At 45.0% G+C, this 20,479-nt stretch overlaps 1 protein-coding gene across 4 annotated transcripts in view; it reads left to right on the top strand.

The window, feature by feature from the left end:
• sick (sickie) overlaps positions 1-20,479 on the top strand; it is a 179,466-nt gene that overhangs the window by 115,864 nt on the left and 43,123 nt on the right. For all 4 annotated transcript variants that reach the window (XM_046615988.2, XM_046615987.2, XM_046615990.2 and 1 more), the window contains 4 exons: positions 7,397-7,550; positions 8,474-10,055; positions 10,822-11,216; positions 20,158-20,371. In XM_046615988.2, coding sequence (XP_046471944.1) covers positions 7,397-7,550; positions 8,474-10,055; positions 10,822-11,216; positions 20,158-20,371 — 2,345 coding nt within the window. The remainder of the gene's footprint in view (positions 1-7,396; positions 7,551-8,473; positions 10,056-10,821; positions 11,217-20,157; positions 20,372-20,479) is intronic.

The following is a 20,479-nucleotide window of genomic DNA, read 5'->3' as shown; positions in this document are numbered from 1 at the left end:
GAAAATAATTTTAATGAAACTCAATGTCATTAAAAATTATCCTTAGTGATTTGTAATTGTTAATTTTTTATTACAATTTTGCCCAACACTGTTCCACTTCGTTTAGGAGATATTACGAGAAATGATCGCCAAGTTCAATCGTCTGAATTTCTCTTCTTTTGCTCTATCATTTCTCGTATATATATACATTTTTCTTACGCATTTTCAATATAGTGTAGGTATGCAAGATTCAGTGAAATATGTTTTGAAATTTTTTCACAAGTTAGTGATCCATTTGACTGAAAATCGCGGGCTTACTAATTGCAAATGATTTTTAACACAAGTAAATTATCATTCTAGAAATCGATTCCGAATTGACGTAGGAAATTTTGACAATTTAGTTGATTTTTAATCGCACTTGATCCTTGCTCGACGGACTGTTTTCATCTATATCTATGTACTGAACTTTCTACCGAGGCAGGATGTCATCGCTGTTGCCGCTAACATTAATCTTTCGAATTCCATTTTAATTTGAAGAATACATTTGGCCGCGGAAAGCATCTTCTTCTTCAAATAATATTCTAGACAGTTTTCTCGTTCCCCTCCATCTTTCACCCCCGAATGTATCGTGTAGCATCTATTTTTATGCTCGCTTGCTAGACGGGAGTCCAATTAGTACAAATTAGTGCATGTATATAGGTGAAAAATCTAGAATTCCAGTTTTCGTTGTAAAAGCAACCATTTCTCAGTTCCGGATAATGAGGACGCGCGTTCGAGATGAACGGATCATCGGCATTTGAATATACAGAAGCAAGAAGGATCTTTTTCGAGATAGATACAATATTTTCCTTAAAAAATGGGATTTATTACAAGCTCATCCATGCACACGTGTCGATATTTGACAGCGAGAATTACAGCTTGTGCGCTAACTGGTTTCTTGTTTCCGTACAAGTTTCGGAGCAAAATTCAAGGTGAACTGCTAGGGTGACCGAGTGGAATTCGCTCGCCTTTTCGCGAGTGTATCGTGTGATATAAGTATACATGATAGGGCTTGTCTCCGATACAGATCTACAAATATTCAATCAGTAGGCCGTAGCAGCCCCATGACTCACATCCCATCCCTTCCCTTCTCTCATCTACTATCTCCATCCCCTAAAACACGAAGTCTGTTGAGCCTGACTGACACCCCCCTGTTTCCACCCTTGAGGGATCCGGACGCGTGCGGATCCATTCTCTTCGTCCCCGAACCGCACGTCGTTGGTAAACTAAACAACGTAATAGATAATAGACACCCTGAAAGTGAACACTACGTAGTAACAGACTGTAGAGAAGCTCTCGATCGTTACGTATTCAACCGATGCAAATGCAGTCTGTTATCGCAGAGTTACTCCATCCGCAAGCAGACACGACGAGACGCGTCGCGACGCTACGCCGCGTGCTTCGACGCCGGCGTTTCTCGCATGCGGAGGCTGCGTCGAAACACTTGGTGGTATTAGCCCCGTCCCCAGGGCTCGTCGACATCGACCGTCAATATTAACGTAGCACTAGCTAACACCCACCTACATGTCAAGGTATACCTTATACCTACTTCGACATACCGCACGGGAAAAATCCTTCGGGGTATTAAGAGATAATTCTGCTCGACGAGGACGGTCGTATTTCATCGTAAAATATCGCGGCTAGTATCTTTCGTATCGTTTCTCAGCAGACATTGGAATTTATTACTAAGCGAGACGCAATTCTTTTTTGTCTCGGGAGGGAAATTGCAGCAATTTGTGATTAAAGGCTTTTATTTTGAAATTAATAAATCGATTTTGTTCAGAAGATTAATTCGTATGTTACCGTTTCCGATTGCTCGGAAAGTAATTTTTATACTTCAATTGGGCAACGACGTAACCGTGTGTTTTGATTCCCGAGGTGAAATAGAGATATTGCGAGATTTGAAAAAAACTAAAATTAATTTTTAGACAGGCCATGATTTTCACCAATATTGAGAAATTGAATAATAAGCAAATAATATTTCATTGGCTATATACGTGTAATTTTACAGGAACAGACGATGACGAATAGTCCTGAATTGCTGCGATCAATTATGCAAAAGATGCAGCTGGAAAACAGAAAAATTGTGTCGTATTTTCTAGTATCTATTCTAGAATTTCTTTAGCTTTGATTGAAACAGAGATGACTTCCTAGCTGTAGATTCGTCAGGGGAAATAATTTGGATTGTCTTCCCTCGAAAATATCAGTAATTAAAGAGCTACTACGGAACTACGGTATTGATTCCGCTGCCTCGTTTGATTCAATATTGGTTTGTCTATCATCCTTTTGCGTTGGTCAATACTTCGAATAGGGAAAATGTTCAACAACGAATATGTCCAATCCTTATCTTGCAAATTTGTACCTTGGATCACGTTACGCCCGAAGAATACAGGGCCTCGTTATTTCCTCCTTTTGTAGTTGCCGTGCTGCGTTTCGGTAAAGTCGAAGTCGAGACGAAATAACGAGGAAAAATCTATGGGTATTCTCGGTAAATATTGAGCTACTATAGCAGTATTCTCGGTAAAATTCATAAAAATTTGTTTCGGAATCCCACTGGAGCAAAGGATCTTTACATCGTACTTTCTTCACAATACGACGGTAATTTTATCTACATATCAATGGAAGAAGCAAGAGCGAGGCGCAGAGTATTTGTGCGTTGAAAAAGTAGCCTCTGGCCAAAGAGAGGCTACTGTGTGCAGTTCCGACTAGCGCGGTACGCATCGTACGAGCGGAAAGATCGTAATTAATGGAGTGTGCAGGAGGCTCTAGACACTCCAGAGCTAATTTCCAGACGTGAAGGGCCCACCGTCGTTGTTGGAGAGCCCTTAAAAAAAATCTTCAAATCTCCACTTTCCCTGGCAGTAGGTATAGTAGTTTGCAGTACGCTAGAGAAGCACATCCACGCGAGACTCAGCGTTCTATGAATAGAGCACGGGCTGTTCGTCTATAACGTATGAAACGGTGGCCGTGGTGACTAACCACTGATTATCGGTTAGCCGTCAAACGGCGCGAGACTCTCCAGACACTCGTAGCTTCTTATCCTACTCTGACGTCACGGACGTACAAGGAAAGAAGATATCGCCCGTAGATGTCGCAACTACCGGTCTGTGTAACAACATTTTTCGAAAGAGGGTGTGCGAGGGTATCGCCAAAGTAAATATTACACCCCATTCTGAAAACGATAACGTTACACAAAAATCGGAAGCACATTGGTTACAAAAAAGTAAGCGTTCCCATCAGACGTAGGAGGCGAATCCAAGCTTTGAACAATATGCAATGCTTCGTAGAAAGACGATTGTTTGTATTTCGTAAGTCAATGTAGGCTGTCTCCTCGAGAGACGTCGGTTTTCTTTTCTTTTCTTTTCTTTTTTTATCGAAGCAGCTAGGCACGCAGAGATAAAACTTTCGTCCTTATCTCTGTATGGTTATTTTTCTCTTTTTCCGGGATCGTACATCTCCGAACCCTGCATCCAGCAAGAATCTTGGTTCCACCGCAAAACTAATCGTCAGGTTTCCAAGCTCCGCAAGAAGCTCTTGAGAACACAGGGAAGCGACCGCATCCGAATGTGAATATAGAAAGAAATGCATAAAAAATGTACGCGGGTGAATGAAAAAAAGCAAAGATAAACTCAACGGAGTGGGCAATTAAGATTAGCTCCAATTGCTCGTAAACCGTAGGAATATCCCCGATGTGACGACCGACCGGGCAGCTCGACATTGCGGCACACATACCGGCGTGTAATGGACTCTTAACTACTCCTGCACGCATAATCTCAACGTGGTTCCCATTTCGAGTGCCCGCTTAGCCGAGGACGCGTGACCGGGTGTCGTTATCGCCGAGTTGACAATCTCTGAAGTTAATCTCCTTGGCCCGTCAATCGGCGAGTCCATCGCCGAGTGGCTAAAGTGACGTGTGTGCCTTCAGGCTTCGTGTGTTAACGGAGTGCGATTCGCGATGGGTAAACGCGTGGTCAATGCATCGCTTCTAGTCGCCTGTCCGTCTCTTCGCGCTACGTAGAGAGCTGAATTGCTCCGGTGGCGATTTCTGGACACTTCAGAGTTCAGCCCGGACTTATCTTCGTTGTGCCGCTGTATCGCAGTTTTTTTTTTTTTTATCGATAGCACTGCGAAACCTCCTTCTGGTCTATACACGTGAGTTTTCATTTACATTCTTACGTTGCGTGTGACAGAGACGCGGAAAATGAGGGATAGCTTCTGGCAAAAATATAATCAGCATCTATGTTGTAGTTGCGAAGTTTGTCGTACTGTGACAAGCTGCAGAGCAGTTAGGTTTGAATCGATTGTACAGGGTGCTCTCAAACGATGATCGAATCAACCTATAAAATAACAAAGAGGGAAGATTGCCAAGAGGAAATTTTTATCAGAGAATAGAATTGCACGGGGACGGGAGTTGGCGTATATACTGCATATAATATGAACGCTTCCAGGTAGCCGATTTCAATTTATTCTATTCAGCATGTGACCTAGATGCTGAAAGAAAATTGGATCATGTTTCGTATAGGGATCTGAGAGCTCGTGCGGATATGTGCCAAGGGATGAGAAGAAATCGCTACACACACGTTTCAATTTTCTTCATCGAATTTCGCCTCCGTTGTTTTAGAATGCCTGTCCTGTTTACTCAAATATTATTCCGTGTCGAGGTTTTCTTTCCTATTCACTTGCGGCAGTTTGTGCGAGCCAAATGTTTGCCAAAATAGTAAGTTAGGTACACTGTACCGGCACGACGAATATTTCCGCTTTGATATCTACGGTTTGAATACGAAAAAGTCAATTCGAGATAAACTAAGGATGACACATCGCCGATTGGATCCGTTTACCGTATTACACAGCGTCGAAAAATTCGTGAGAGTATATTTTTGTAGCTGCCGTGCACGGATCGGATTTTTAGCTTTGAAAGAATGGCGTTTTGGTTTTTCGTTTTCCGCTGATTTCACCACGTAGCGTTTGACGGTAGTAAATTCGCTGTTATATTTACAGGCACGGGAGAAAATCGTGAAAGCTTTCCTTTGATCATCAATTGCCCATGGGGAAAAAACGCGGAACGGACGTTTTCGTCCGATCCTAATGTATCCGAGGGATAACGGATAAAGAAAAAAAAAAAAAAAAAACAACGAACGTGGCTGATGTGGCACGCGTGTATGTTTATGTCAGTGAAAAAGTGACCCACGTGTATACCGTAATGCTTGATTGTACGCACGTCAATTGTAAAATAGAAACTAATCCTGAGGTCGAGCGTTGCAATAATACGCGGCCTCGGAGCCTCGAGCGCATCGTGGTCACGGGGGGGCTATTAATTTTACGAAAGATCGATCTTCGACGTAACTGTTCTTGCATACAATACCGAATGAATCATCTGTTCCGGCTAAGCAGCTTCCAGCCGATGCCTAGTCACGTTTAAAGTCTTCTCTTCTTCTTTTATTATCGGCACGGCGGCCAACCACCACCTAGCTGCCAACGTGTTTGGAATATATTATTTTGACACCCTATATTACGGTTGCCCGATGCCCCGGGCCCTTGGTGTCGTAAAAACCGTCATAAAATACGGATCTCGAGCCCCCGAGTTTGACACGCGTGACAAAATTCCGATTTTATTACTCTCGGATATATCTACGCTATACATAACCATCGTTGTTTTTATCATTGACGCATATCTCTCTCTCCCTCTCCCTCTCCCTCTTCCCCTTCCTTTCTCTCTCTCTCTTGCTCCGTTTTGTCTCACCGTCGATCACTTTCATGCCAGGATTAAAGCCATTATTCGATGATGATATTCTCTTTGTTTTATACCTCTATGCCTTCCCTTTTCCCCCGATTTTTCCTTCGTCTTCTCCCTTTTCTTAGCTGCACCATTTATAATGGACTGGAATTTTCGCGAGACCAAAATCTCAATTGGCATCTCAAAAATTCCTATAATCAACTGGCTTGCAGACAGATTCACTTCGCCTCAGCGCTATACTTAAATATCATTTAAATCAAGGCGACTTGAAACGAAGAGAGAAAATCATATTAGATCCCCCGTGAAGCTGTTGATTGGTGCCCTTGATGGTACATAAATACGCTCGTGCATTCCCACATGTATTATATATAATATTCGCCTACGTACATCGTTTCATCCAATTTATACACAGCGATAAATAGCAGTGTCGTGATTACCGAGTGTGCTAGTCGCCTCACCGCTACCCGTATATTCCTCGCCAAAATACCATCTACGTGTTTCGCATGGTTTAATATTTCTGCGCCATCCGGCAGACCATCCCGCAGCCTCGCATGACCGGGGTTCATACTGTATGTCAAATGTGTTAAGTATCAAAGACACATCCTCAATTCGAGCCGACCGGTACGGTTGTATAATTTTAATGATGCAATCAATTCCAATTTTGCTTCACTGCGCAGCCATATTAGCAACCGTTATTCTCATCAGATCTGATTTATCGTTGGTCTCATACATGTTTAGTCGAATCAGATTCTGATCAAGTATTGTAGTCTTTGACTTTTACTCGAAGCGCAGCATTGAAAGTCTTAGTTAAGAGACGAGAGTTGGAGTGAACTTATTTTTAATTTGTTTTTAATATTTTGATTGATATATTGAAATCTGTAGATCAGAGTCCAAGCCCGTGATCACTCTCAACATTTTGCAACGATGTAATAGAAGCGAAATATAGGACTGAAAATTCATCAAAGATGATATGCTCGAGGCAAGATTGTTTGAAAAATGACTAGTGTACACGAAACGAATGGTACATGTTTCAAAACTAATGTGTCAAAATGTACGGCAGAAGATGGTGATAAGTTACGAAAAGCATCGTGCGTCGTGGTAGTTCAAAAAAGACGCACAGCAACGCCGGCAGGAAGCTCTTATCCTTACGAAGCGGTGGGTATAACACAGCAGTGAGCTAACGATCCTGAGAGAAATTTATAACGCTACACGTATACATACTGGGAGAAAACGGGAGAGCCTGACGGATCCGACGATCATAATTTTGGCTTTCAAGCGTGCAAATGCCGTGGAGATTGTCGCCGAGTGGCGCCATCTGGGCAAGTTGTCGAGAACTCCAACCACCCCCTGGGCCTCAGCAGGTCTCCTCGGCAATTTCTTCTCCCCTTTCCACCACACCTCGGCATGTTTCATCCCTGAAACTCTCTGCCCTCGCTTCATCTACCCAGACATTATCATCTGCCTCTCGTGGAATACATAAAAGCTAAACAGGAGGTGGTTCATCGAAAATAGTATTATACATACCCAGCCGTAGCTTGTCCCCCGAGCAATACAGTCGCCGGTTTTGCTTTTCACCAGCCTGCGTGCAATCGCACTTTTTGATTCTTCCTTCTCGTGAAAACAACGGTTATATTCTCGTTCCAGGACTGAAGCATGGAAACGGAGGGATAGGAAGCGCCAGCAGCTCTAGGAGCACGAGTCCTAGTCAACAGCAGCCCCCTCAGGGTGGCCTGTCCTTCATTCCCCAGCCGAGAAGTCAGAACCCTGCGAACAGGCATCCTCCAGCAACTACTCCAAGGTACGTAGCCGGGCGGTTTTTCTTGTCGCCGGCGTATACCGCAGCCCTTCAATTCATTTCCCAAGATCGTCGATATCGAAGGAGGCAAACGAGTGTTTCGTACCCCAGGCACGTATTTACGGTCTGCACGTAGACAGCTGGTACCTGCAAAGCGGGCGTCTGAGGTATACACATCACCCCTGAAAAGCCTCGGCCTTTCTGGATTTTCGGGGTATTTAACGGCCCATCTTTCAATTTCACGCTTTCATCGGGTGAAAAGGTAGAAGAAAACGGAAAAGCAAACATGTACGCGCCGGGCTTTGTCTGTTCATCCCCTTCTCCAAACGCTCCGGGAATATTAAATCAAGCGGTTTCGTGACGGCCATCATTTACTACACCCCGTTCTTTTTATAAACCTCCGTCATTCTTCAGTCTTCGCGTTCCCTCGTTTTTTCGTTCATTTGCCAAATGTAGCTATTACCTGCGCAACGATGGATTGCACGAGCTTTTCTCATTTCCTCATGTGTAAAGGTGTTTTTGAACTAGACGGTTAGCGGTGGTCCATTGATGCCGGTTGAAACCCCGTGTATCTTTGCTGTGTCGAAAATTTCACTGAATCTTTACAAATTCGTGGGATGAACCTGCAGGCGTCGCGAGGGTTGATGGTACACAGAGCTGTAATATTTCGACACCCTCCATGCTCTCTAACGGGTAACGAAGCACTCTCTTATCCTCTCTGTTCCACCCCCCTAAATTCCGAAGATCGTTACCCCGGTGCATGTATGTGGCAGGTGTTCGACCCCGAACGACCCATTCCGGAGTTGCCCAACAAGTGGTAGTTTGATGAGCACCCGAGGGATTCCGCCCTTCTGCTGCTCGTAGATTCTCGCATGGATTTCCGCCCGGTTCTGAAATATGCTAAACTCGGTGAATCTTGTTTTCAGCCCGCGGGCCTCGACCGTCGGCCGACCCGGTGGTCTCAGGGCGCCCCAGGCCTCGCCGTACGCAGCGCCGCAGCCGACGGTACAGCAACAGGGGAAGAACTCGGTTCTCGACAAGTTCAAGCTCTTCAACAACAAGGAGAAGAATCAGGAACGAAGCAAAGCGTCTTCCGGCGTTTCAAAGCGCACCTCAAGCTCGTCCGGATTCTCGTCAGCGAGGTCGGAACACTCGGACAGCTCGACTTCCCTCTGTGACCAGAGCAAGGTTCAGGTAGAATCGCCGAAGTCGAGAGCTCTCAAGTCCAAGCTTCAAGCCAAACCTGCTAAACAGGCGAGCCCCAAGGCAGCGAGGAAGGAACAAGCCAAGGCGCAGAGCAAAATCGCGAGGACGAAGGGTCCCGAAAAGGGTCTCGCCTACACTCCGCCCGTCGAGGACGCGAAAACCAGCAAAATCGCCAACATCGCGCCGAAGCTCGTCTTGGACAAGAAACTGAGCAATGCGGAATTCCTGAAGCCGACTAGTCAGGCCCAGAAAACAAACGCCGCTCTGACGGCCCCGAAGACAGTCGCACCTCTGCAGGAAACTAAGATCGTTGCGAACCAGAAATCGGAAACGAAACACGCCCAGCGGCCGAAAATGGAACTTCCGGGCAAAATATCCGACTCGAAAATTCAGCTCCAAGGTCTCAAGGGCCCTCCGAATGGACTGAACAAGGATATAATTGCCCACAAGGCAGTCACCCCGAACAGCAACGGTTTCATCAAGCAAAACGTCCAGGAGCACAACTATTCCGGGTCACCGATCTCGCCGAGCCACGGACAGGTCTCGCCCTTCGATAAAACCATGTCAATGAACCATTCGAACATATCGGACGCGCAGAATCATCACTTGGAGACGAATCAGCAGCAACAGCACCACTTTTCGACGGTCGACGAGGGCAACGAGAAGCAGTATTTTGCGGACATAACGCCCTCGGCGCAAAATGGTAATCAAAAATCAACTCCCACCGAAACGCGGATCGCGGAGGCTCGAACACCGAACCAAAATGAGTCCTCGACAAAAGTCCCGATGTCACCGGTTTCTCTTCACGTTACGGACAGCGCCAATCAAGCCGATAATTACAACTCTGGGCAAGGTGACAACAGTTCGTGCCAAAAGAAAATTAAGTCCGACGCCAGTCCCTCCGGTCAGGGATTCGAAACGCCCCCGAACAACTTGGGCAGTAATTTGGGAAATTCGATGCAAAATCTCGCTCCTGGGTCCAGCATTCCTAAACCCACCGCGCTCGTCAAGGGCACCTCGAAACCCCCCAAGGATCCGTGCAATCTCGGCACTCCAACGCCCAACAAGTACAAGGCTGACAGCTTGCACCGGAAGCTTGATCCAAACACGGTCGCCATGGTCTCTCCGATGCCCAGTATTTCCGACCTAATGTCCGAGAGCTCGCACAGCAACTCGAACAGCACTGGGCAGAGTAACTCGAGCGATAGCAGCGTCATATACAGGCCAAGCAGCGAGAGCGGAAGTGACATCAAAACCATTCCAAACAGGAAAATCGAGACTACCTTCGAACAAATGGAAAAGGTCGGTCGAGCTTACACTCGTTCTATCATCGTTGATCGGTGCTTTATTGATTGCCGGAAACACGGCCTCTTTGGACCACGGGAAATAGATTTAATCTTCCACTTTTATTTTTTTTTACTCAACCAAATGCTATAAAATTCTACACTAAAATATATGAATGAATATAGCATCGCATGGAGATCCAAACCGTCTGCTTTAACTGATGTCCGGAGGGTTTGAAAAGGTCCACAACACTTTCGAATCGATATAACGGGCTTCATCGATAGTATGAATTTCGTTTCTTATAAGCTGTTAAAGATTAGAGTATTTTCTCATTGTCAGTTTGATTTCAATACATCAGCCGTAATGCGGCAATTAATCAGTCACTTTACACGCATCGAGGCGTAGATTCGCGTTAAAAATACGGACTTTACGTGGTCTTGAATAAACACCATAACGATAGAATAAATTCATTTACGAAGTATATACGAAGTAAAAACATGAGAACTTGGGTGTACATTTACATACAGAATGATCTGTGATAAGGGTTCCAAGAATCATATTGGATTGAATTCTCTCTGTTTATGCTCGTTTGGTACTACTCGAATACTGTATTTTTTTATACCTTTTAATGTTCGAAGATAAAAGCACTGTTTACTATTAGCTGACAAAAAATAGCGCTTCCTGTTATAAATTTGTCGAAATCTATTAGGATTGGATTGGGCTCTGTCATGAACCCTTCGAAACTTTTCAACGAGATCTAAAACCAATCGTTTTCTTCGTCTAGGTTTTATCCGAAGTCCCAAACTGTGGAGGAGGAGGCACCGTGGCCGAGGAGGACACGGAGATGACGGTGAAGCCGATGCAGCCTCTCCTCCGCGGGTACACCCCGGGTGCACGAGGTCTGCAGACATTGCCGAGCAGAACTACGACGCGGCAGTACACGGTGCTCCATTCCTCGTCGCATCACCACGTCGGACACGTCGGTCACGATTACGCGGACAGTGATATTGCCTCCGGGTATCTGAGCGACAGGGAAGTCCTGAGGGGAGGAATCGGCGTCGGTGGCGGACCCGGGGTCGGAAGCCGAACCTTGTCGGATCTCTGCGACGGTTACATATCGGAGGGTGGCGCCCCCCTCTACGCTCGAAGAATCATCCCCGATTATTCCCACGATGACCGGTAAGAGATGAAAACGAGTAACCTGTGACGTACGAGAAAGTTGATCCAATTTACCCGCGGAAGATTTAAAACCAATCGTCCGAAAATTATTCGGCTCATCCCTTCGACGGAAAAGGGTTCGAGTTTTTATCCAAACCAATTTCAAACCTCAATTTTTCACTGTCGTTTCGCTACCGCTCGCCATCCTACTGAAAAAAAGTTTAAACCGACGGTCCGTTTACTTGCGATATATTTCAACGAGGACTTCGGTAGTCGGTGTTGTATCGCTAGTTCCGTGTAGGAAAAGGTATCGGTTTTTATTTAGAATCATGTCTCATGGATTCTTCATGATAGAATTTAGAGAATTCAATTGAAACAATTTTTGATAAGATTAATGTTGTGATTTGTAATTCTTATGCCATTTTGGCGGTTTGTAAGAGTGATTGAAGTTTTTCGAATCGAGTCTAAAGTCAGTCCTTAAAAAATGTTATTCATTTCAAGAATTTCATTCTTCGTGATTGAAATCCCGTAAAGCAGCCACGGCTTGAAGAATTTCAGATGAAAACAAGAACTTTCCATCACTTCTACGAAACAGCCGCAACGCATTACGAAACGCCCTTCTGGGAGTGAAATAAAATTTGTTCAAGCGTTTCGCGGCGCCCGCGTTGTATGTATATGTATATCTATACGTAGAGCTGAGACAAGAGACGCTTTTGGCACACAGTAGAGATCCTCCTAAAGAAGTGGACCGAAAGAATGATGGTACACAAAGACGAAAACCGCGAAACTCTCCTCCTAAATTCTGACCCGGTAAGCGTGAAAATTTCGAAAATTGTACGACCCAGGCATGGTTGATGAAGTCGTGAAAATGAAATGCCGAGAAACGCGTGCTTTGTCACATCGACATCATAACCTTACATCCTAATGGATGAGCCACAATGTCGATTGATTTGGCAAGTAAGACTCTCACGGTGATAGAAGCGATGAGAAAAAGAAGGAAAGAAAGAGTATATTTCCCATGTAGCAAGTAACACGACTTCGTGTTGGACTTTCATTATGTGCGAGGGTTTGAGACGTCGTAGACCCACCAACTCGCGGTAATGTAGTCGCGCAGTTAAAAGACCGCTTTCATTCTAATTTCGTTTAATTAGCCGTAATTTGCTACGCTAATTTTGGAGGTTGAGTCTTATCCGCTAATTACAACGCGGGTTGGATTAATTGAATTAAACCGGGTAAACTCTCGGCGAATAATTAATACCGTGGTGCGGAGGACACGTGCCGCGTGTCTAGGCTAATCAGAGCTGTTTTAAAACTCGTATACGTAGAAGTTGCGTAATCCCGAATGCCTAGAGTCACGTCTGTACGAGCTGGCATTAACGTGATGTTTTGAATATCTCGGTGCATGAGGGGTGAGAAAAAAGTAGAAAAATTCATCTAGTATGTGAAGCTATAACGATGATCATTACAAGAATCGAGTGGAAACGAAAGATGAGATAAAAAAGAGCGAGGCGATCGGAGGAAACTTCATTTCCAGGCAGGATATTATCGGCGTGGGGTTTGAGGATAGGTGGAATTAGGAAATGCGGGAAAACTAGTAACGACCGGGTCGCACTTTCATGGGAATTGACCGAGTGTTTTCCTCGTTTGGGAAATACGGGGCTGGCAGTCACGCGCGTATTTAAGCCGGTCCCTCCTTAACCCCGAGGTGAACTTTGCAGCACCGTCTGGCGCGAAGTTTCGGTTACGGGTTGGTCTATAAATTCTTTCGGGTCCGGCATGCAATTACTAGAAAACGCGGCCTGCTATACACGCGGTTGGACCCTTGCCACCCTGCCTCCCGAATACACAGCGCGGAGGTGAGATCGATCCGTAGTAGTGTGCAAAGAGAGGATTAAATTTCGAGAAACTGTATCGCCTTTCAAACGAATGATATAGGTGCAGGCACTACAGGAAACATGAGAAGCCCTTGTGTACCGTCCTACAAAGTCTAATACACTCGCTGGCCATATCGAGGGCCGGATATTTCCAGCAACGACTTCAGCGCTGAATGGTTTCCCGCGTTCGAGTAGCAATATACATCCTTGGAATATCCAAACACGACGTCCAATATCCAGAAAAACTTGCATTATCCGATCCTAACCAGTTTCAAACCGTCTATTCCTATACCGGATAAAATTCCTCCCCGTATTCGAGCACTCAATATTCGCCGTCGGCCTTGGCCAAAAATTTCGTCCAGGCAGCGGAGATATTGGCTGCTGGCTCGAGAAGAGCTGCTTCGAAAACAACGCGACGGGGCACAGAGTTCGCTCTTCCCCCAGCTCGAGCAGGCTTAACGTGGCCGAATTCAATCCACGGGATTTAATCGGGATTATCCGTTTTGGCCCACTTCCGCCGCGGTCTCGACACCCTCGCTTCTTCCATAACCCGCCTGAACCTGGGTGTAAGGGTGCCGTTGCATGCAGGGGTAGGTTTAAGGAATGGAAATCTGACGGAGTTGGCAGATATTTCTGCGGGAATCGAATACTCGCGGTGGGAGGAACTCCTTGGAATATCAAGGGGACGTGATCCTCGGGCCGTGTTTTCGGCCGCGCTTCCTCGAGCGAAGAACTATTGTCTTCATCCTGATGCAATGAACGTTCACCTCCACCACCCTACCTCTCTCAATTCGCACTTCACCTTTGACTCCGTCCTCTTCATCCTTTGTCAAAATTTGCCGATTTTTTCTAACGGCTTTGCACGCGATTTTCATTTCGGGATTGCAGTCGATTGGACGCGCATATTAAGATAACGTAACTCGAGTTGATGCTTCGGTAGGATGGAATGTATCGTCTCGGTATAATTCAGTGAAATTGTATTCCATCCACTCCGATAGGGGAGTCGTAAAAACTGGAAGCTTCGGAAACCAGCTCCAGGGGAAAAGACATGAAAATTTTGTAATGGCTCAGTCATGTATAGGAAGCAAGACCCCGACCAGACTTGGCCCGCCTTTTTATCACGCGCGTGAGATGCGAGAAAGAAAGTGAACGGCTGTATCTTCGAACCTTCAGAAAACTCGACATTGAAAATTCATAACCGCACAATTTTCGTGAATAAAATGCGATGGGGATCGATGAAAATGAGTATCATTTTTTACATTCTGCACCTTGGGCGAAAAGCGACGAGTATTAATTACAGATACTGTGCGGAAAGTATATAATACAGTATAGGTATACGTATATGTGATACAATATATCTGCGGTTGAAAGTGCAGTCGCGGGGAGGGAATCGTTAAGAACAATGAGAAATGACCGAGAGGCGTGTTGGTGCGTCACGTGATGCCGGGTGCATTTAATGAATGCTATCTCTCAGCTGAATGCTGGCATTGTTACGTCTGAAGGAAGTCCTTTGTCGAGAAAGGGGCAGCCTTGGGCCTGCCGGAATAGACTATAATATCTATCTATTATCCGTCGTTATATCAGGCGCGTTACACAGCCGGACCATCCCGCGCAGTTTTCACCCCTGGGCACCCTTCTATTATCATCGAGATTTTCTCGCATCTTAAACTTTGATAAACCGCTAAATGAGTTGTGTAGAAAGAAGAGTAAAAAAAAAAAAAAAAGTAAAAAAAGAGGAAGTAAGAAAATTAAGTCGAATAACGACGTATAATGCTTCGCATGCTTAGGTAAAAGCGATGAATTTTTACGGCTTGCAGTAAGTTCTGCACGACGATGGGGCTTGCAGCAAGCCTGTTTAGCATAAACACGCCTACCATCTACGCGGCACGGCGGCGACTTTATTATGCCCACCTTCCTTCCTTCCTACCTTGCTCCTTCCACCTTCCTACCATGCCGCGTTGAAAACCAGCGCAGAGTCATTAAACCTAAGCGTTCGGCTTTCGCCTGGCTTATTGTAGCTGCAGCCGTGACGCCCTCGCGAAATCTTGGACTTTTCATCTCTGATCGATATGGAATGGAAACCAGAGCGGCTTAACGATTCCCGCTCATTCTGCCTCCGCCCGCCGCGATTCATTTTTATACGCTCCATCAGCGCGGTGTTATCGTCGAGGCAAGAGGCTTCCTACCTCGATACGGCGTGTAATTAGCCTCCCTTAATAAGTGTACGTATACATGTATATATATTTTATATATATATATGTACACACCTATCTCTATATGCATCTAAATTCACAAGATTCGAAAAAAGACCACCGTGTACCAAGTCTCATGCCCTGCATTGTTTGAAATTTCCCTAATTGGGTCGGATTAAATTCCACTCATTATCGAGGTTCCTTGATTCTCACAATCAGTTTCGAATCGATACAGGTATATTCAACAGCCATTTCAAACGCTATCTGCTCGTATGCTTTTCAAGAGGAATAAACTCTTTGCAGCGGAGATAATTAATTGGCAATTCACTACTGCCTAATAGTCCCGCCATATCAGTCTAATTAGAACTCTGGTAAACGACGCTTGAAAAGCACATTTTATGTGGGGTGCATGCAAATTAACCCCCGCTGAATAGTGGCCGATTATTCAACGGCTTTCGCTGGTTAAATTTAGAAGAATCATCCTTGACGGCGTAGAAATACTTTGGTATTGTCTGAAATGAGACCAAGAAACCTGCACGGGAAACGAAAAACTTTGCCAATTCGCGAGTGTGATTGGCAGTGTAAGAAAATGTCGGACATCAAGCGAGTTCGCAAAAACTGTAAAAGTTTTCGCTGATCGTACTTTGCAGAGAACAAGGGGATCGAGCAACAAGGCATATTTATATATACATGTAATGTAAAAGACATTCAGCGTTACACATCTCCCTCCGTTTTTATTTTGAATTATACCTTTACGAGTTACGACAAAGCAGGCGAAATTTTTCTTCGAAAACCGTGGATGTACATAATCGTCCGACGCAAGAGGGCCGTATCTCCTTATCTCCCCATCATTGCGGTAAATCGTGGATCACTGGGAGCTTTCAATCATATTTGGCACATATCCCTGAACGTACGAGACGTCGTTACATTATCCTAAACTGCGCGGGGTGAGGTAGGGGAAGAGGCAGGGGCGAAAGGAGGAACGATTGCGCAATTCGATATCACTTTGTGCAGGGTGAATACCAGTCCGTGTCATATTTTCGCGGGAAATGACGTCGGTCGTGTCAACCGGCCGAAACCGTCAGGCACTAGAACCGTAGGCATTTACTACTTCGGCGGGTAGTACGAAGCGATGACGCTTGCGTCCAGGGCGTCCCGTGACGTCACGTCGATCGATCCCCGGCACATCGCGCGGTGGCGCGACCTGCTGGCGTCGCGACGCCTACTGGCACCACGACGGGCGGGGAGTCCGGGGCGGCAGCGGACTGACAGTGATGATCCTGGCCCGGCCCGTCCACCAGGGTGATCCGAACGTGCCTCTTCGGGGATCTACGGGGTGGACGGTGAAAACGGTGGAAATAATTATTATCCGTGCGGCAGAATTACGGGGTTGTTATATTAAACGATGTGAGTATTTCTCCGGGGTTTTTCGTGCGCCGTCGCCGTCGACGTGACGGTTCGAGACGATCGTGTTTTTCCAGTTTGTTGTAGGTATTGCGAAGCGAGGAACCGGAGCGGACAAGGTGAAGTAGATTTTTACCCTCAATCTTATTACTCGGTAACCGTACATTTACACTCGTGGCTTGTGTTTATGGGGTTTGCATTTTTTGATAGGCCATGTTTTAGGAGTAGGAATTTTGCGAATTTAGTGTTTCGATTTAATACCGAATCGCTGAAAATTAGACGAAATAGGTTTGGACAGAATTTTAGCTGTCAGAGTTTCAGTCGGTCAGTTTCGAGCATGGGGCCGCGGTTTTTAACCAATTAGGTATTCTTCTGATGTCGTTTGAAAGTAGTCTAACGCGACTCGAACTTTCAAAGACTCAATCTGTATCGCAGATATTGCTTTTCGCCAAACTTCAAACTCCGATGTTACTTCGTAGGCAAAGTTTCCAATGATTTACCAGGTTCTTTAGTACAGTGGGCTGAATTAGTATTGAACGCAAATTTTTCTTTGTGATTAATTGTTTGCGCCCAAAATTGAACAAAGAAGTTTTTCAATACATTATTCAGATAGATCTACAAAACAAAAAAAGGTGAAATTGGTAGCGCTTGAAACTCATTACACACTCTTCATAAAACATCTCAGTCAGTAGTTTATTGCAAATTTATGTGTGTAAAACGAAAAATATTTTTTCTTCTTTAAGCTATTTAAATTTAATCTCAATAACTCCGTGATTTTTAGAATGTAGCAACTTATTCGATTTTCCCAAATTGGAACTTTATGGAAAGCCAAACGAAATCACTGCTCATGCTTTCATTTATAATGCAAGTAAACGACTGTCAAGGAACAGCCCATCTATCGTGACTTTTATAACTCCAGGCTATGGTCTTCCTATCAATTATGAAAAAGCGTTTTCTGTAGTTTGTGACCAGTTGTATTATTGTATAGCCACAATCCTAAAGGTGGACACTTTACTATGCTCATGTATTCTTTATGCTCGTGAAGGCTTGTGAGGTAGCTAAATCTCGTTAACCCATTCTCTTTGTCACAGGTAAAAGCGTAATCTACTGCCAGAACAGTGGCTTTAATTAGATAAACACACACAAGGACCGTGCATTATAATTGCCCATTTTCAATAGGAGGACATATACTTTGAACTCGTCCCGTCAGCTGTTAAGGATTGAAGTTATTGTTATCCAAGACAATCCGTCAGTTTTGAAAAAGTCTTTGGGTTTGATTACTTCGTAGAATAGGCGGGTATGTTATTTCAGTTGACTCCAGTCCTCAATTTGACTACATTAATACAACTGCCAAATTAGCAGTGAGACAGAGTTCCAGTATCGCACTGATTAAAACAATATTGAGCCTTGTCTTCTTGTGTCCAATCTGTGCACAGGACAAAGGAATCGACAAGGGTATTCGTTTTGAGCGGCCTTCATATATTGTCATCCCGAAATCACCCCACTGAACATATTACGATCTTCGGGATGTGCCAGTCTGTTTAATCTTTCAACGTGATCATACTTGAGATTGCGAATTAGCCACAGACTGATAACTTGATCAATAATCGAAGGTTCGTCCTGTGACGATGTTAGGCCAGCATTAATGGAAAGACGTCATTCGACGGTTTACTTGGCAACCGTAGATGGATGGAGTTGAATTCATACCATAGCTGGAACTATTCCCAATCTTGTGATTATTTCTCCACGTCTCGCGGTTGAACATCGCTGACCAGAGTGATACGCAAGTTGTACTTAAATTCGCTGATGGACGCGATCCTTCTAAAGTATCTGACATTTTGCACACAATTGCAGACGTTTGATAACAATGAGGAATTATTCATTGACGTTGTTGCGGTGAAAATTCAACCTGCAGCAGTGAGTTGTGACGCAGTGCAGTTACAACTTCCGGTCTTTCAACGGAAACGTTTCTCCGAGAAGAGTATGATAGCTGGTTTTGAAAAAATAACATCTCCAGCTTACAGTTTAGAGTTAAAATGAACATTCGCTGGATGATGAAGGAGAGATTTTCATCTCCCTCCGATGCATTTGGTTATTTGTGCAATACCCACCGTGTAGATCAAAGGTTTCGAATCGGGAAATCCAATCACTTAGTGCAAGTGAAATTTTTCGGACGGTCTTCAGGATATTGCTTATGTAGATTGGTCGCGGCGAGCGTTCCAACCGAAGGACCGAGGGACGACAGTGAATTGGACTCTGGTCACTACGGGGTGGGAATATTATATAGGTGGCGTGGAATAGATTGGGCCGATGGTTTAATCTCGCTAATAGAGCTATTCCTTCTGGAGAGATAACCGAGAAGGAAGGCGTCTCTGCTCGTCGTAGGAATTGGTTAAGTGCTCCGAGACACAAAGGCCTTCCAAATACCGATATTAAGTGTAATGGCGTGATTACGCGTCTTCGTGGTGTGGAACAATGTGCTGGTTCACAGCTCTCTGAAGCGGATGGTGAAGCATTACCGCAGCACCGAGTGTTAATGGCTCCTCATAACGATGGTTGACGTTCGAGAAGGTCATACGAGGTCGGGGAATGTCGAAGCTCGCGTCGGCGACCAACGTCTCGTCATAAATTTCTGAACCACACAGCGAGACTCTGGTTTTTTCCCCGTGTTATCCATTTCGTCAGACGTGCCAGAAATACTCCTACCGAGATGAGAGTTTTATTCGAAGCTTATGGACAGGTCACATTGTCTGGTAAAGGCAATGAATCCTATCCGATGTACACTGAATTATGTGATATCAATCCCAAATATTTTTATTTGGATCTAACCAGGATTGCATTCGGTGGGGTATGAAGACTCGAAGATTTAGGTGGTTCGATTCAGGATGACAAAACGCGTCTGAGAATTTATGAAGAGAGAATAATGAAAGGAAAACGAGAAAATACGGAGGTCGACACGCCTGCGTATCAGGTTCGCTTCTTGGCAGACGAAAGATACAGTCAGATAATAGTCCTCCCCGGAGATCCTCGAACGTGAAAACACTCCATATTCAATACCGCGGTCTTTTCATTCGTACACAAGTTTTCGTAGAATATTTTCTATACCTCTTGATTGTATGGAGATTGCGAATGCTCTCGGTATTGCGACGCGCTGGGTTCAACGAAACCGCACGTACCTACCTACCTTGATTACGAACGCGCATGCATGGAATGCCTTGCAGTTGTATTCACACTTGCAAGTCACGAATCGCACGTATTCGCTGTTTACAACCACTCCACTGTGATTGAGAACTATTGAGAATCAATTTCCGATGAATGGGGTCGACCAATCGGAAAGCAATCTTGCTCCGTAGCTGCGAAGACTGGTTATTTTATCTTTTCGATAGTAAAATTGTAATGTAAACTGCGCCATTGTTTCTTTCAGAAGAATTCCGTAACACGAAGATGGCTCTTTCGATAAACTATAAAGTGGCTCTTTCCCTCACGTTTCAGACTGGTGAGTGGTTCGAGACGAGAATTGTCCGGAGTTAAAGATCTGGTGTCTTCTCGGAGGGTCCAGAAGAGGCCGTCGGGCGCCGGGAGGTCGGATGGTGGTGGTCTTTTAGGAGGCTGTAGTGGTGGAAGCGACGCCCTGGCCGAACTCACCATCGAGGAACTGGCCTCCATACCCGCCGCCAATCACGCTGGTCATCCCTCTCATCACAAGGTTAGTCATCCACGATCAATCAAGTCATACTTCGAAGTGGCAAATCGCTCAATACACATCCGCGGCGGGATTGATGGCGATATTTTCGACTGTTGTGGCACCGTATTC

This window comes from Neodiprion pinetum, chromosome 3 (assembly GCF_021155775.2).
Source record: "Neodiprion pinetum isolate iyNeoPine1 chromosome 3, iyNeoPine1.2, whole genome shotgun sequence".
Taxonomy (NCBI): domain Eukaryota; kingdom Metazoa; phylum Arthropoda; class Insecta; order Hymenoptera; family Diprionidae; genus Neodiprion; species Neodiprion pinetum.
The sequence above is the reverse complement of the archived record's forward strand: the minus strand, read 5'-3'. Positions and strand labels throughout refer to the sequence as shown.